This window comes from Pezoporus flaviventris, unplaced genomic scaffold, assembly GCF_033815535.1.
Source record: "Pezoporus flaviventris isolate CSIRO_AGI_PZ_B2104156 unplaced genomic scaffold, CSIRO_AGI_Pfla_v1 ptg000002l, whole genome shotgun sequence".
Lineage (NCBI taxonomy): Eukaryota > Metazoa > Chordata > Aves > Psittaciformes > Psittacidae > Pezoporus > Pezoporus flaviventris.
In genome coordinates this window covers 88,073,472-88,089,490 of record NW_026892550.1, presented here as the reverse complement: position 1 = coordinate 88,089,490, position 16,019 = coordinate 88,073,472, and the positions used below count along the sequence as shown (strand labels likewise).

General features: G+C 50.8%; 1 protein-coding gene across 2 annotated transcripts in view; it reads left to right on the top strand.

The window, feature by feature from the left end:
* The first annotated feature begins 279 nt into the window (after nucleotides 1-279).
* HIPK2 (homeodomain interacting protein kinase 2) overlaps nucleotides 280-16,019 on the top strand; it is a 137,323-nt gene continuing 121,583 nt past the window's right edge. The window contains exon 1 of one of the 2 annotated variants that reach the window (XM_061444957.1): nucleotides 280-538. In XM_061444957.1, the coding sequence (XP_061300941.1) occupies nucleotides 520-538 (19 nt within the window). In that variant the 5' untranslated portion in view covers nucleotides 280-519. Of the gene's footprint in view, nucleotides 539-2,077; nucleotides 2,207-16,019 lie in introns of those variants that run through there. The other variant, XM_061444958.1, reaches the window with a different exon arrangement.

Below are 16,019 nucleotides of genomic sequence, written 5' to 3'. Positions count from 1 at the left end.
CGTCTCCCTCTCTCTGCCTCCGTCTCTCTCTCCCTTTCTCTCACCCCCAGTGCAACTTTTGCAGGCGCCCCGACACACGCAGCCATGCCGCGCTGAGAGCGGGGGCACCGCGCCAGCCCCCCTCCTTCCCTCCTTCCCTCCCTCCTTCTTTCCTCCCTCCCTTCCTCCCTCTCTCCTTCCCTCCCTCCCTCCCCAGCGCTGCCGTCCCGAGCCGGGGGGGCCTCGCCGCCCGCCGCCCCTGCCCGGCCCCGCGCCTCGCCCCGGCCCCGGCCCGGCCCGGCGCCGCCGCCCCCCGCCCGCTCGCCCGCCCGCCCCGGCCGCGTCGGAGGGCCGGCAGCGGGGCTGGATGTGCCCGGCTCCCCCCGCGCTGAGGTGGGCAGCGATGCAGAAGGCAGGCGGCAGCTTCGCCTCCGCCGAGAGACACCCGCTCAAGATGGCAGATGTGTGTTGAGTTTGGGGGGCTGCGATCTCGCGTCGTTCGTGGCGGCGTTGCCATGAATAACAGGCGTCCTTGCACCGATGGCCCCCATGTACGAAGGTAAGCCCCGGCACTGCCCGCCCTGTCGGCACCCCTCGCCCCGCCGTGGAGGAAGGAGGGGGAGAACAGGACCGGGGCTCCCCGTCCGCCCGTGGTCCACCGTCCCCCCGGCGCTGTTGCAGGGAGGCTGGCGGCGGGGCACCCCCGCCCTGCCCGGACACCGGTGGGGAGCGGGGCGAGGCGCGGGTCTGCCCCCGGTTCTCCCCGTCCCCCCCCCAGCCGCGCGGTCCCGGGCGGGGGGGCGGTGGGTGAAGTCCGTGCCGGTGCCGAGCAGAACAATGAGATGGACGGAGCTTGCCCTGCTCCTGTGTGTGTGCGTGTGTGCCTGCCTGCCCCTCGCTGCAGTTCGCATTTCCAGGACCGGCCACCCCGCTCCTTTAGCCGGTTTCCCTTGGAGTTCCCCCTGCCGGGGCTCTCCTCCGGGGTGCGGAGAGCCCGCGGACAGCGGTGGCGGGGAACGGAGCTACCGGCAGCCGCCTGTCAGCCCCTCCGGCTTCTCCTTCAGCCCAGCCCAGGCTGCGGCGAGGAGCCCAAGTGCCCCAACTTAGTTTTTTCAGGTTGAAAAAATAAATAAATAAAAGGTGTGTGTGTGTGTGTGTGTGTACGTTAGATGGGTGCTTATTTCAGTTTGGCTGTTAAAATATGTATGTGTGTATCTATCTATCTATATATATATGAAATGATATCAAGGTTAATTTAAATCCCCTCGCGATACATTTATCCTCCCCCGTCACTCCTCCCGGCTCGGCGCTGGCCGGGGAGCGTTACATAAACCGGAGGGACATCCACCCACCCGGCGCTTTATTCCGCCCAGGGACCCGTCGGTCGGTCCGCGGCGGCGGAGACCCCGGCGCCCGCTGGGGAGCGCGGGGTGGGGGGGGGCGGACGGGACAAGGTACTTTTCTGTCTCGATGGCGAGGTCGGTAAAACTTATCTGAGGAGAAAATCGAGCCCGGGCTGCAGCGCCCGAGAGGAGTGCGCCCGGCGGGCGGTGTAAAGTTACCGGCCCGCCGGGTTATTTCTGGGCAGCGCCGGGCTCGCCGCCGGTGCGGAGTTCGGACCCCGCGAAAGGCAGGCAGGCAGACAAAGAGGAGCGTTTTCGGCAGCAGAGGGAGGACGGCCGTCCCTCCCCGCCCTCGCCGCTGCCGAGCATAGTGCTGCCGGGGCCCGGAGGCGGTGGCGGCGCCGGAGGCCGCAGGGGGGCCGCGGCGGTGGCAGCGGGGCCCTGCGCGGCGGCGGACCGGTATCGGTGCCGGCGGAGGGGCCGCGGCGGGCCCGTGGTGCCGGTCGGGGCCGGCCCGCCGACGGCGCCCTCTGCCGGCCGAGCCGCGCCGCCGAGCGGCCTCGGCCCCCGGGCCCGGGCAGCCCCCCCCTCAAGGCGCCCGGGCCGCCCCCGGCGCCTCCAGCGGCAGCGGGCGGCTGAGGGGCCCCGCTGCAGGCAGGGGGAGGCAGCCGCCTCTCCGCTCCCCCCCTGCCTCGGCGGGGGCTCGCAGCCCCAGCGAGTACCTGCCCGGACCCCGCCGCGGCTCCCCGCCGTGCCGGGCCTGTTTCCCCCCCCCTCCCCCCGATACGGCACCGGGCTACCGGCGGGCCGGTGAGGCCTGCCCGGTATCACACGGCCCGCCGCGGAGCCTGCCCAGCCCCTCCCGAGCGAACGCCGCTGGCAGGGTGGGTAATGCGGCGATCGCTCTGAAGTTCGCTCCTCGGCGGGCCGCATCCCCTGGGCGGGAGGTGGGGTGGTTTTGCGGGGCGGCGCGGTGCCCCGCGGCGGCGCCCGGCGGCTCCGCAGCGGCCGGCGGCGGAGGGAGGCGCGGGGCCTGCGGTCAGCCCGGCCGCACTCCCCTTCCCGGCGCGCCGCCGGCACGGCCGCCTCCCCGGAGCCGGGCAGGGAAGGGAAGCTAGAGGAGCGGAGGCCTCGGCCGCAGCCGGGGCGGTCAGGGCGCCGGCTTCCTCCCGGGGAGGTGGCGGCGGTGCCGCACCGAAGCGTGCGTGCGGTGGAAGTTTAGCGGTTCCTCAGAGCCTAACTTCAGCGGCGCCCGTGCTTCTGCCTGACTGGAAAAAGAGAGCAGATGGGGGGGAAATAAATGCCCTGAAAAGCAACCCGTAAAAAAAATTCCCTGCAGCCGATACAGGAGTGTCCGCAGCCAGGCTCTGCAGCATGCCTCAAGCCTTAAAAGTAGGTGAATATCCCAAATGGCAAGAGCCAGTGGGTAGCACAAAGCCTGATACGGATTGTTTTATCTGTTTTGTGTTGCAGTATGTTTGCGGGTTAAATTGCTGCTGGATTGCTTCGAGGGAGGTGGAGGAGGGGTTAATGAATGTTTTTCGCCTCCTAGTTGCCGTGAGAGGTCCTTAGAATTCTCTGCGATATCGCAGTGCATAGATAAAAACTTATCGCAGGGGATGCGATTTCCTCCTTGGAAGGAGACAAGGACTGCCATCCACGACCAGTCTGGTGTGTAAGCCTCCTCTGGAGCATCAGGTACGGCCAGGCCCCTGGGGAGAGGACAGGAGCCGAGGGGCTGGATCAGCACAGCGGCCACCGGCAGGCCCTTCTGTGCTGCTCCTGCTCTTAACCGGGTGGTCTCGGGTGGCACACACACATGGCCACGGCCACCACCTCAAGGCAGGCGAGGGTAGGTGAAACAGCACCCCACCTTACCGATCTCAGAACATAGGCGCTTTGACAGAGGAGGTGCCCCGGGAGGAAATGTGACACCTTGGAGACCTTATGAAATGGTTCCAGTAGAAATTTAAGTGATAACATAGAGCACATGCACAGAGTCACCCACCATTCTCGATATGTAGGTGAGGGTGGTGTGTGCCTGTGCTGAGCAGCTGGCTTAAGCACTGGTTCTGGGAAGCAGAACTGTGCCTCACCTGATATTAGTAGGTGAGGTCTGATAAAAACCTGGTATGAGATCCTCCCCTCTACACACTGTGCAAGGGAAATTTTCCCATTTGGTTTAAGGAATTCAGTTTTTGCTGTCATCTTCTTTTCTGCTGGGTTTTTCTCAGTCATTTCCCGGTGTTGCAGAGCTGAGCAGTAGAATGAAGGACGTAAAGCCCTACCAAATTAAATAAACCAGAAGTAAAATCTCCACGCAATGTTTGACCTGGATTTTAGCCTTGATTGTGAGCTGTATGGGGAAGTGTGTTGTGCTTCAAACCAGGCCTCATCAGGTATGATCCTGCATGGCCTCTGCTCCAGAGTTGGGGCAAACTAATGGCTGCTGTCCTGCTGAGCACCAGCTACAAGGCTTCAATAGGGACAGCTTGTAGCAGCTTCACAGGAGGTAAATGACCTCAGGCAGGTGAGAATCTGCTTCTTTGGACTCTCCTCTGGCCAGTGTTGCCCTTGCTGTGCAAGATCACCATTGGTGCCCTGGTGGTGTGACATTTCCTCCTGGGCAGAGAACAGAGCCAAACCCTGTGGACCAGGGGAGACCCCATTTTAAGAGGGCTCACTGCTAGACATCACCAGTGCCTGGGCTGTGGGTAGATTTCTGCCCTGGATAGGTGTCTCCAACGATCTCCTGGGTGCCTTGTACCTAGCATCCTTCAGAATTGGGTAAAAAGTGGTGTTTTTATGCCTTAACCTTTATTTTCTAAACAGTGATTACCTCTGTTTTGGTTTTGTTCTTCTTTGCTTTGCTGCTTGCTTATTTCTGACAACTTTGTTGCAACTCACAGTATATTTTTAGCAGCCGCGTTGGTAGTTTTCTATGTGGGTGGCTTATGGAATTAATGGGTAATATTTGTAAATTGCACCTCGCCACCGGTGCCGCTGCTGTAGCTTGGCGCAGGCAGGGACCTGCCTGCATACTGTCCTTGTCACGCGAGGGGCTGGGAAGCCAGAAAATCCAACCCCGGACGCGTCGCGAATGCGATCCCATTTAACACCAGGAACAGGCCAGCCCTGCTGTGTTTTGAATGCGTCCTCACATTTCATTAGAGACCATTAAACTTTCTCATCGGGGAGGCGGCACAACTGAGGCAGAGTGAAGGTCTTTGCCCCAAGGTTCGTGCAGGGAGACGATAACTTGGAGGAGCTTCCTGTTTATGAATTAATAACCAGAACTTAAGCGAAGTCAATGCTGGGACCAAAAGCCTAGGTTTTTATTTGCTCAGGATATGGCTATAGCCAGGATAACAGGAAGCCCCCTCCAGTTATAATTATTGTTCTTATCATGCTGCCGTGCCTAGCAATTAAATGGGTTTGAGATGTAATGGGTGAAAAATACAGTTTTATTTTTGGAAGAGGAAAGAGCGCTGCTGGGACCAGGGGCTGGGGCAAGCAGACAGACAGCCCACTTGGACAAAGAGGCAAGCACAGTTACTTGCCATAGCCGTTGGCCCTTAGACTCTGTGCAGCGTGTTCCTCTGCATGGCTTAGCAGGTTGGGAAAGCCTTCTTGGCTTCAGCTGGACAATCCCAGCTGGCCTAAAAGATGAAGTCATTTTCCTTCATTTTCCTTTTCCTGTGCCTTGGTTTCCCCATTTACCCAGTGGTTACTATTTCCAAGTGGTGCTTTGAAACCACTGGATGTGGTTTCATCCAGACTAAGAGCTGACTGTGCAGGCCCTGATCTGTGTAGGTCTTCTACTGACTGAGGACAGCCCAGAGACCTCCTTGATGCCTATGAGGGTTTTGAACTTCGGTCAGCTCTGACTATTTATTTGGAGGCAGATAAGGTACTTGAGTGGCTAAATGAATAAGGCTCAGTTTTTGCCACATTGCAGCAATAGTATCTAAAAGTATGTGGAAATTTGGTCAAGAGGAGGAAAAGTTCTGGGAAGTCAGATCATGAAAGGATTGGTGACCTGACATGGAGGTAAATCCCTGTCCTGGTTGTGGGCCTCACCAGGTGGGTCCTGGGTGATGGTGTGAGAGCAGGCCTGCCAGATGGCCAGGTCAAGGGCAGGTTCAGCCACCTTCTGCTCAGACTAGGCTGAGACACCAGTTATGATGTGGCACACTAGACCACTTCTCTTAGGTGCAGAAGTTGAATCAATGAGTTGAGGATGGGGTGTACCTTTTGAGTGAGACATCCAAGAAGAGGAGTTTTAAAGGTGTCCAGTGGTGGGCTGACAGCTATTACGGTTTCCCAACCCCTGTGCCTGTAGAGGACGGGTAGGCTGAGACTGGACGTTTTTGAAAGTTCCACCCTTTTCCTCTCTGATCCCAATTTAAGAAGATACTTTAAGGTCTGTACCTAAATTTAAGCTTACAGGCAGTGCTGCTGACTTCATTAGAATTGTTTGTCTTTAAAGCTGGCCACACGCTGAAATACCTTTCTGATTCATGGCCTCTATGGCTTAATCAGTCCATTTATAAAAATGAGGTTGTTTCCTCACCCTTTACTGTGAAATCTCTGCCCTCTGAAGGTGAAATAGTATTTATAGGGCTTTTTCTTGCTTTTGGAAGGTAAACTGGGGGATAAGGAGAAGCAAGAATTAAACACTATTTGCAGAAAAGGTTGTTTCTTCAGCTATTTACATACCCTAGTGTTTAACAGGAGGCCTTCTCTTTTGAAGCTGTTCCCCCTAGCAGTACAGAGTTCAGCTTTTGTTTTGAAAATAAACCTAGGTGATAATTTCACTCCAGATAGGGCATTTAGCAATTTGTCTGTTTGTTGTGGGGGAGGAATGGAGGCATGTTACTGCTTCCCCCATTACACCTGAATCCTCCCTCGTTTGGCCACTCTAGCAACTGAGGTCCTTCCTCTGGAAAGCACAAGTGCATGTGTTTTGGGACCACCTTTGAATTCAGGTAGCCTTCTGAGCTGAGTAATTTTGGTGGTAGAAATCAATCTTAAGACATCCCCACACATGTGAGCAGAGGAGGAGACCCTGTCTTCATAGGCTGGCAGAGGTATCACAGCATCTCAAAATACTTCAAAGAGTCTGGACTCCGGGCTGAAAGAATGAAAAAGCTGTACCATTAGAATTTATTTATTTAATGGCAGTAATAATAAGCTACAATAGTGTGTGTTTATTCAGTGGTCTGTGTGTTCAAGGTGCTACATAGAGAGTGGCTGTCTAATGAAGGTGCTGACAGAATGATGCCAAGGAAGAGTCTTCTATTTATTTGCAGGGGGGGTACAAAAAAGCTGGTGGGAAGCAAGCATCCTCTACTTGTGAGCTCTTCCAGCTGCTACTGGGCTTGATTCTGTTTTCAGGGGCCATAGTGTAGATCAGCAACAGTGCCACAGAAACCTGGGGAGCTATGTGGGGGGGAAGCACCATGTCCATGCAGTGAGCGTTAGCCTGTCTGCGTTGCATTCTGGAGGGAGAAGGGGGTTTCATGCTGGGTGAAGGGTGGCATAGTTTGCTTCCTTGGTTTTCTTCAGCATTTCCCACTGAGTGGGATGTTTGCTTGGAGAAGCTGAAGTGCACTCTTTATTCACACTGTGTTCTCTGTCCTGCTCACCTTCCAGGTGAGCCTGTGTTGACATCTGTCTGCGGGAGGATGAAGTAAGAGCAATCACTTATACCTCCTACCCTGGATAGCAGGAAAGGTCACCCAGCAAGGAAGTGGTATTTGCCAGAGATACTTGAGAAACTCAGAAGGGCAGCTGTCTTCCCTGTTCATTATAACCTTTAATCCTTAAAGGCATTTGAAAGACCTAGAACAACAGTGTTACACAGTGTTACCCTGCAGGCTAACATCTCTGGTCCTAAACACTGACAGGTTTATTGTGGTCTATGGGCTATGCTGAAATGCCAAAGAAACTTACCTCTCACCAAAGTCATTGAAATCATAGGAAGTGGGCATAGGAAAGACTTCAAAAACGGTTTCAAACCAGGATGTACTATACTAAATACATGCTTGTGTAGTGTGTTTCCTAATACACTCATCCAGCTTATTCCTCGTGTATGGAGGGAGGGTCCACAGCCTGCGCAGGCTGTCATTTCTGTCCTTCAGTTTGTCACTGAAAAGGTTTTACCTCTGTTACTCCTGTGCTTTGCTTGCTGAGATTCCTTGTTGTATGCACAATGGGTACGGGAAAAGTATTCCTTCCTCTTCGTCATCTCTGTCCTTGGCTTTGTGTTCCTTAGGCTACATCTTATCTCAAACGCATCCTTCAGCTCTTTCTCCTGTCTCTTGTTCCGTCAGCTTTAACCATCCTTCTAGTTCTCTGCACTCCCTTTAGGTAGTCCACCTCTCTCTGGAATGGCACTGCTAGAGCAATGCTGTACCCAGGATTTTGTGCTGGCCAAATAGAGCAAAAGCATTCCTTCAACTCTTACAGACAGTGCTTTTGTTTGGTTTAACTTCCGCACCGTGACATTCATCTGTCTGTAGCTTGTAATGTTCCCATATTCTGTCCAAGGAGCTTGATGCCTCATGAGCCATTTTCTATCCTGTAGGTAGCCTTTCCTACCTAAATGTATGATTTTTGTATTTGTCCTGTTTGAATTCCAAGGTTTTGGAATTGTTTTGAATTCTAATCTAATTCCACTGACTTTGCAGAACCTTCCTGCTTGGTGTCACCTGCCAATTTAAAAAAGCACAGTCTCTGTTTCTTCACCAAGATCAACTTTGTTTTCTACTCGGCAGTCCCAAATGGAAAGCACATAAGAAAAGAAGTTATTTAATAAAAAAACCAGGAACAGAACCTTGCCCTCAAAATATAAAAGAAGCTGAAAGAAACAGGAAACACTTGGCATGGTTTTCACACCTCCTGTTCTTTTATTCTCCTTTGATGCTTTTGAAGTATTCCTAAGAACAATGTATTTGCTATAGTAGCGCCAGTGCCAAACAAAAGCGGGACCTTACTGCAATAGGTATGACATTAATGTGAAGGGGTAGATCCCATCTCAAAAGATTTGCTTTTTATGTAGAAGAAATCATGGGAAGGTGGATAATATAAACCAGCTGGGCTGTTTGGGGAGAGGAAATAACAATTTGTGGGTTTTCCTAAATATTTGTGACAGGGGGCTGTTTGGCAGAGGGAAGGGTGGGCTGAAGGTTTGGAAAGTAAGGCAACAGATTGGGAGCAGGGGAGAAGAGGATGAGAGAGACAGGTGGAGAAGGAAGAGAAGGGCAGGTGAGTGTAACTGGAGGGAGGGAGGAGATCCCTGAAAAGTACATGGGCTGAGGCTGTCACAGCCAGGGCTGGAAAGAACAGAAAGCTAGGTGAAGATCCTGGCTTGGACTGTGTTTGCAGCTGCCTTTACTGACTTCAGTCTCTCCCATGTTTTTTCCCTGCAGTTGCTTCTAACATCTTTGGAAGGGAAGGTGGGCAAGGGCAAGAGGTACCACCTATATCCTAATGCTTATAGGTGGGAGGAGAGTCTGCCTGGGGATTCCCTGACTGGGGCTGAGACCAGAGGCAAAATTAATACTATAGCATTCCCGTAAGAACTCTGATCCTGCTTCCCATGCTCAAGAAATTCTGATGGGGCAGAGATTAGCCAAAACACCAGCACTTTGCATTGATGTGAGGTCCTTCCTTGTGGTTTCCTCCCTTGCTGCCATTGCCCTTCCCACGATGAAGGCAGCTGCGGAGGATGAATGCCATCCTCCCGCCTGTTCCCTGTCAGGCCCTGCATGATGGATTTTCCTGCCGTGTGCACATGTCTTTGAGGGCACATGTGACTGTTGCACTCTCTCTGTCCATGTGTCTGCCCTGCTCTCACCAACAGACCAGGTGACAAAAACAGGTATGAACGTGGAGGCAGAGTCATCAGCGCCTGAGCCCGTGGGTGAGAACAGCATGTGCATCAGGCCACACACGGATGTGAGTGTCCTGAAGGCTGGGTGCATTTTGAATGTATGAGGTTCAGCATACTGTTCTTTCTAGTAGCAGGTCAGGTATGTCAGTGTATTTGGCAGCCAGTCTACAAGATTATAGTTTTTCTCTTGGGTGAGGAGAGCAAGAAAAGCTCTTTTTTGCTTATAGATTGGGGCCAGGGTGTTTATTTGCTACTGGATGTGATCCAGTTTCATTGCCTCTCCGCACAGAGAGGAAACAGCAGAGAGGAAACAGTCTAGGAGGTGCCTGGAGTGTGTGGAAGATAACTTCCTGACACAGCTGGTGAGTGAGCCAGCTAGGGAAGGCGCCCTGCTGGACCTGTTGTTTGTGAACAGAGAAGGACTTCTGGGTGATGTGGTGGTTGGAGGCCCTCTTGGGCGTAGCAGTCACAAAGTAATAGAGTTTTCCATTCTTGGAGAAGTAAGGAGGGGGCTCAGGGAGCTGGTGGAAGTGTTCACTGAGCCAGTTTCCATCATTTATCAGTAGTCCTGGCTAACCAGGACAGGTCCCAGTGAAATGAAGGTTAGCAAATAATGCTGGCCATCTACAAGAAGGGCCAGAAGGATCTGGGGAACTATAGGCCTCTCAGTCTGACCTTGGTGCTGAGGAGGGCTATGGAGCAAATCACTTTGAGTGCCATCATGCGACACATACAGGACAACCAGCTGATCAGGCCCGGTCGGCATAGGTTTATGAAAGGCAGGTCCTGCTTGGCCAACCTGATCTTCTATGACAAGGTGACCCACTTAGTGGATGGAGGGAAAGGCTGTGCATGTTCTCTCCCTAGACTTCAGTAAAGCCTTTGACACCGTTTCTCACAGTGTTATCCTGGAGAAACTGTCTGCTAATGACCTGGATAGGTGGATTCTTCACTGGGTAAACAACAGGGTGGATGTCAGACCTAAAGAGTTGTGGTGAGTGGAGTTAACTCCAGCTGGGAGCCAGTCACAAGCGGTCTTCCCCAGTTCTCAGTGCTGGGGACAGTTCTGTTTAATAACTTTAAGAATGATCAGTACAAGGGGACATGGAACTGTTGGAACAAGTCCAGAGGAGGGCCTCGAGGATGATCAGGGGACTGGAGCACCTCCCGTATGAAGACAGGCTGAGAAAGTTGGGGCTGTTCAGCCTGGAGAAGAGAAGGCTGCATGGAGACCTCATAGCAGCCTTCCAGTATCTGAAGGGGGCTTATAGGGATGCTGGGGAGGGACTCTTCATTAGGGACTGTAGTGATAGGACAAGGTGTAATGGGTTAAAACTTAACCAGGAGAAGTTTAGATTGGATATAAGGAGGAAGTTCTTTCCTGTTAGGGTGGTGAGGCACTGGAATGGGTTGCCCAGGGAGGTTTTGAATGCTCCATCCCTGGCAGTGTTCAAGACCAGGTTGGACAAGGCCTTGGGTGATATGGTTTAGTGTGAGGTGTCCCTGCCCATGGCAGGGGTGGTGGAATTTGATGATCTTAAGGTCCCTTCCAGTCCTAACTATTCTATGATTCTATGATTGAGTGTACCCTCAGTAAGTTTGTTGTAAGTTGGGCAGAAATGTTGTTCTGCTGGAGAATAAGAAAGCTCTGCAGAGGAATCTGGACAGGCTGGATTGATGAGCAGGAGCCAGTTGCATGAGATTCAACAAGGCTCTGTGCTGGGTCCTGCACTTGGGTTCTGCAGTGCTACAGGATTGGGGAAGAGTGTCTGGAAATCTGCTAGATGGGAAAAGGACCCGGGATGCTGAGCATGAGCCATCTTGTGTGGGCCCAGGCAGCCGAGAAGGCCAACAGCATCCTGGCCTGCGTCAGCAGTAGTGTGGCCAGCAGGGCCGGGGCAGTGACCATCCCTCTGTACTAAGCACTGGTGAGGCTGCATCTCCAAAACTGTGTTCAGTTTTGAGCCCCTCATTATAAGAATGACATTAAGGTGTCCAAAGAAGGGAAATGAAGCTGTTTAAGGGTCTGGAGCACTAGTCTGATGAGGAGTGGCTGAGGAAACTGTTTTTTTTTAGTGTAGAGAGAAGGCTCAGGGGGGACCTTATCGCTCTCTACAACTACCTGAAAGGAGGTTGTAGGGAGGCAGCTGTCAGTATCTTCTCCCAAGTAACAAGCAATAGGATAAGAGGAAGTGGCCTCATTTTGCACCAGGGGAGGTTTAGATTGGATATTGGGAAAAATTTTTTCACTGAAAGGGTTGTCAAGCACTGGCTACCCAGGAAAGTGGTGGAATCACCATTCCTGGAGGCGTTTAAAAGATGTGTAGATGTGATACTTAGGAACAGGGTTTAGTGGTGGACTTGGTAGTACGAGGTTAATAGTTGGACTCAATGATCTTGAAGGGTTTTTCCATCCTAAATGATTCTTTGATTCTATGATTGTGTTTATTTTTGTCTGAAGACATGACTTTTATTTTCTAGTTATAGATTATCAAGGCATACAGGATGGTGGATAGCCAGCAAGATCCCCAAGTGTTAGCTGCATTGGTGGGGTGTTACCTTAACGCTTCTGGAAGGACTACTGCAGCAGATGATCAAGTGAGTCGATGGAGACTTGGACTCCAGCAGCAAGGCTCAGGAAATATCCAGTCGCAGAAAACTTGCAGAACGTTTCAAAGAAAGTTTGTTGTTTTTTTTTTTCAGGAAGCTCCTTTAGCTTTCCCAGAATATTTTTACTTGTAGGCAAAATTTGTAAGCATTCTTTATTTTTAAAACATGGTTTATATTCTGCTCTTGTCTGCAGCAGCGCCAGCACTGTCAATGTATTTATCTTTTCGCTGTTAACACTTGCCATTCCTGGAACATCTCCTGCTCAGCAGCTGTTTGTAGGTGTTTTCTTTTTTCTCTCCCATCATCATGTACCTTTCCTTCCTGTTCAAGACATCCATAAACCTCTCATAGTGACATCATAGCTGTTTCTATAGCAACAGATTATGATACTAGAACAGAGGATAATATCAAACAAGGGGAGGCAGAGATAAATTGTGGTGTTTGTGTGTGTGTGTCTAAGGGCTTGATTATATTCCTACATCCCTTCCGAGGATGTTGTCTGCCTGGTTTCTCCTCTGTTTATCTTATATGCCTTTTAAAGGTTAGGAAAAGGCAAAGGAAAAAAGAGATCTGGACGTCAGAGCAATAGAGACGCATTATTTTTGATGGTCTGTGTGTAAACCAAGTAGGCTGAGATTTATTTTTCATCTCAGTCGTATCTCTCCTGTGTCTTCTGAGAGTAATCAAGTCTGGAGAAAACTTGAAGCCACAAGAATCCCTTGGTACAGCTTCACTTTTATTTTGATTATGAATTACTGGTAGCCACTACCAGCAAATCAAGAACCTCTGTGCTACAGATTTTCCAAAAGATAGACAAATGTGGCTTAGCATTGCCCCAGAGAGCTCACAACATGTATTTGAGAAAGGATGCCACAGCTTGAGCTGGCATGGAGAGAAGAGGGAGCAGTACCAAAAGAAGGATATCAGCAGAAGTATGATATCTAGACAGTGCTGCGCCCTACCTAGAGAGTGGTCGTGGCAGAGGTGGTCTGTTAGCTTTTCACAGTAATGTTTCTGGAAGAGCTGTTCTGGCAGTGGGTTGGGGTCCTGGTTTATGAATATCTGCATGGTTCTTCTGTGGCTTTAGGCTGTCCTGCCAATGGGAGCTGACAGCAGCAGGATTGCAGAAGGATGAGTGTCCATGTTGCTTGATGCTTACATTGATAGGAAGGCTATCTCTTTGCATAAAACATGAGGCCAGAGGTGAAGAACATCCAGCTGAAGTGTATGGGGTTTTATTTTCTCCTAGGCAGCAGTTAGTGTTGTTATATTCCAAATAGTTTGGCAAGGATTTTCAACAGGTCTTTGTTTTGCCTCCAGATAGTGGTAATTTCTGGCCATCACTGCTACTTCCCTATTTAGATGACTAACTTCAAAATCTGGAGAAAAAAAATCCGAGAAAACCTTCTTGGATAGCCTTTTAATTCTGTATGTGTGTGCAATCTTTAACTTCCCTGTTGTGGCAGAATTTATGGGGAGTTAAATTGTCTAGTCTTTAAAATACCTGAAGCAGGCTTTTCTCTAACATGGCATATCTCTGGTGGTGCTCTGTGCACCTTAACAACTGACCAGGAGTTTTGATCCCACTCTTAGGCACTCCAGTGCCCTGGGAAGGAGTGCAGGGGCAGCATCTGAAAAGAGCAGTAATAGGTACCATGGCGGCTAGTTTTAGCAATGCAATGTGTTAGGGGGGTAGGTAACAGCCTCTTTCTGTTGCGGGAACTTGGCGACATGCTACAGGATGAGCTGTGGATCAGCGGTGGAGCAGCTCTGAGATCAGGTGATGCTTAGCCTCTAGGTGCCAGTACATCAGTGCACAGGAGCTTTCTGGCATCTTAGTGCTGCTAGGATGGGAGAGAAGTTGGCATGCAGAAAAAATTGTACGAGTCATTCAGACCCTTCAGTGCCATCGCATATTGAAGTTACTCAGAGGATACATGAACACAGAACACCTTGACATGAATTAATAGTTAGTTAGCCTTCATGGAAGCTTATTGGGAGCCAGAGGATTGGTTGTGTGTGTTTCCCCAGCACAGTGCCAGCCTGGCATGCTAGCCCCAGTTTCTGAGCAGGCTGACGGTGTTCTCCTGCAGGGAACATGCTCCACAGTCAGGTTTTGGAGTGATGGGGTCAAGGGAAGCTGGGGTGAGGTCCTTCACAGGGAGAAGAGAGGTCACATCCTTGTCTCTGAAGCCAGATTAAAACAAAAGAACAACTCCTGGTTACAGCCAGTTTGTGGAAACCCTGGAGAAACCCAGGACCTCATAACTCCTCCAAGGCATGTGCATACAAAGCAAGTGGGGATCACATTTAGTCATAACTACAATTACAAAATTATAAATTCCTCTTTTAGCGCTATCAGTGGCACAGGAAGCACCTGCCTTCCCACCACATTCCCCGCTGCATTCTCTCAACATCAGAATGTATATGTATTTAGCAAGTGAGGATAAGGAACACGATGTAAACCCCATTTTAAAATAGCTGAGCCGCCTGACAAGGCGTATCCCATTGATGGTGACAGTACTTCTCATACGGTGTTGTTTTCTTATTGCTTATCTGAGGCTGTGAGCACCTTGATAATGAAAGTGCACCTTCCAAATGCCTGTGCTGCCTGAAAGCATGTGTGAGTCAGAAGGGATGGTAGATGCTGTTACTGAGCTCTGTGTGTGAGAACACAGGTGGAAGAGTACATGTGTGTATGTATGATGCATATGTCGGATTCTTTCCATGTTGGTAGACTCTTTCCATGTTTGTAGGAATGTTTAGGAGTGTGCAAATGTGTTTGTGGCTTCATCTCCTTTATCTACAGAAGGCAAGGTGGGCCTGTTTCTCCTTAGAGCTATTACACTGTTCTCTCAACAAATTGTGTTTATACCAGGGCTCTTTTCCACTGCGGGGGATGCAGAAGGGAGATATATTATAAATATAAATTAGGCTTTCTGTGTGTTTGTGAGCTGCTGCAGCCTGTACAGGAGGAAATATAAACAAGGTGAATGCAGGGTGTTTATGTGGAGCGATGCTGTGACAGCGTATGTGTTGGCAGGAGTGTTGTCTGCAGTCTCTGCATAAGGGGTTGTGTTGCCACTGTGAGTGTGGAAGGCTGTAAATCACAGTGTGTTCAGGAGGGGACACTGCCACTCTGCCTGTAAAAAGGCAGGGAGAGATTTCTTGGAGCAATGTGACTCTTTTCAGACTGAACAAAAGGGTTACTAGAAATCTAAGCTTGAGGAAAATATCATCCAAGACATTCTGACAGGGAGTGGTCCGTAATCCACATCTACGAGCTCATCTCCATCCTGACCCAGAACAACTGCATGGCTGACATCTTCTACACATCTCTCCCAGTCCCAGGTTTTGGTGGCCCTACTGAACCAGTTCTTGGTTAACTCTGCAGCTCTACTAATGTATCTCGGGTCCTCCTAAATCCTCAGTTATTTAAGTCTTGACCTGGTCCTGTGATGCAGCTGGCATCTGTAAGCACATGAAATATCCCATGGGGAATCTGTATCCATTTAGATGAGTTTACTGTGTCACTCACAACCTACCTGTTGTAGGTGAGACCATCTCAGTAAAGTACCTGTATCTTTTTCAGCATCCCCGCAAGTAGGTGTCTGAGCCCTGGTTTTGTTCTTGCTCAGCTGCAAACTTGAGCTACAGACTTGAAGTTCCCCTCTGTAGTACTGGGCTTGGCTTAAAAGTTATTTTGTGTTCCTCCAAAATCATTGCTGTTTCCCAAAGGAGCACTTGAGTCATTATCAATCCCTGCATTTCCTCTCAGCCAGGAAGGGTTGAAGGGGTTTCAGGAAGAGGATGCTTTACAAGGAGATGTCTGCTTTCCCTTGCTATGCCCTGTTGCAAACAGATACTGAGACTCCTGCCAAAAAGCTGTTGCCTGTAGGAAATAGTGCGAGGGAAGAAGATGGGATGTGAGTGAATGACAGGGTAGGGCAGAATTTCAGGCAGGGAAGCCCAGTGCTTTTGATATCAGGCGCAATAAAACAGATGCTTGTGGCAGCGCTGGGGGTGAGCTAGGAAATGTGCTTATGTCACTTGGCATCGCTGGAGCAAGTTGCAGGTAATAGTTTTTCATTTCGGTTTAATGGCAGCTGGTACTCCTGTCCATCTCACCCTCTTGTTATTGCAGGGCTTGGTAAGGGAATGGGGCTTTCACTCTCCCTGCGTAGTTTGTC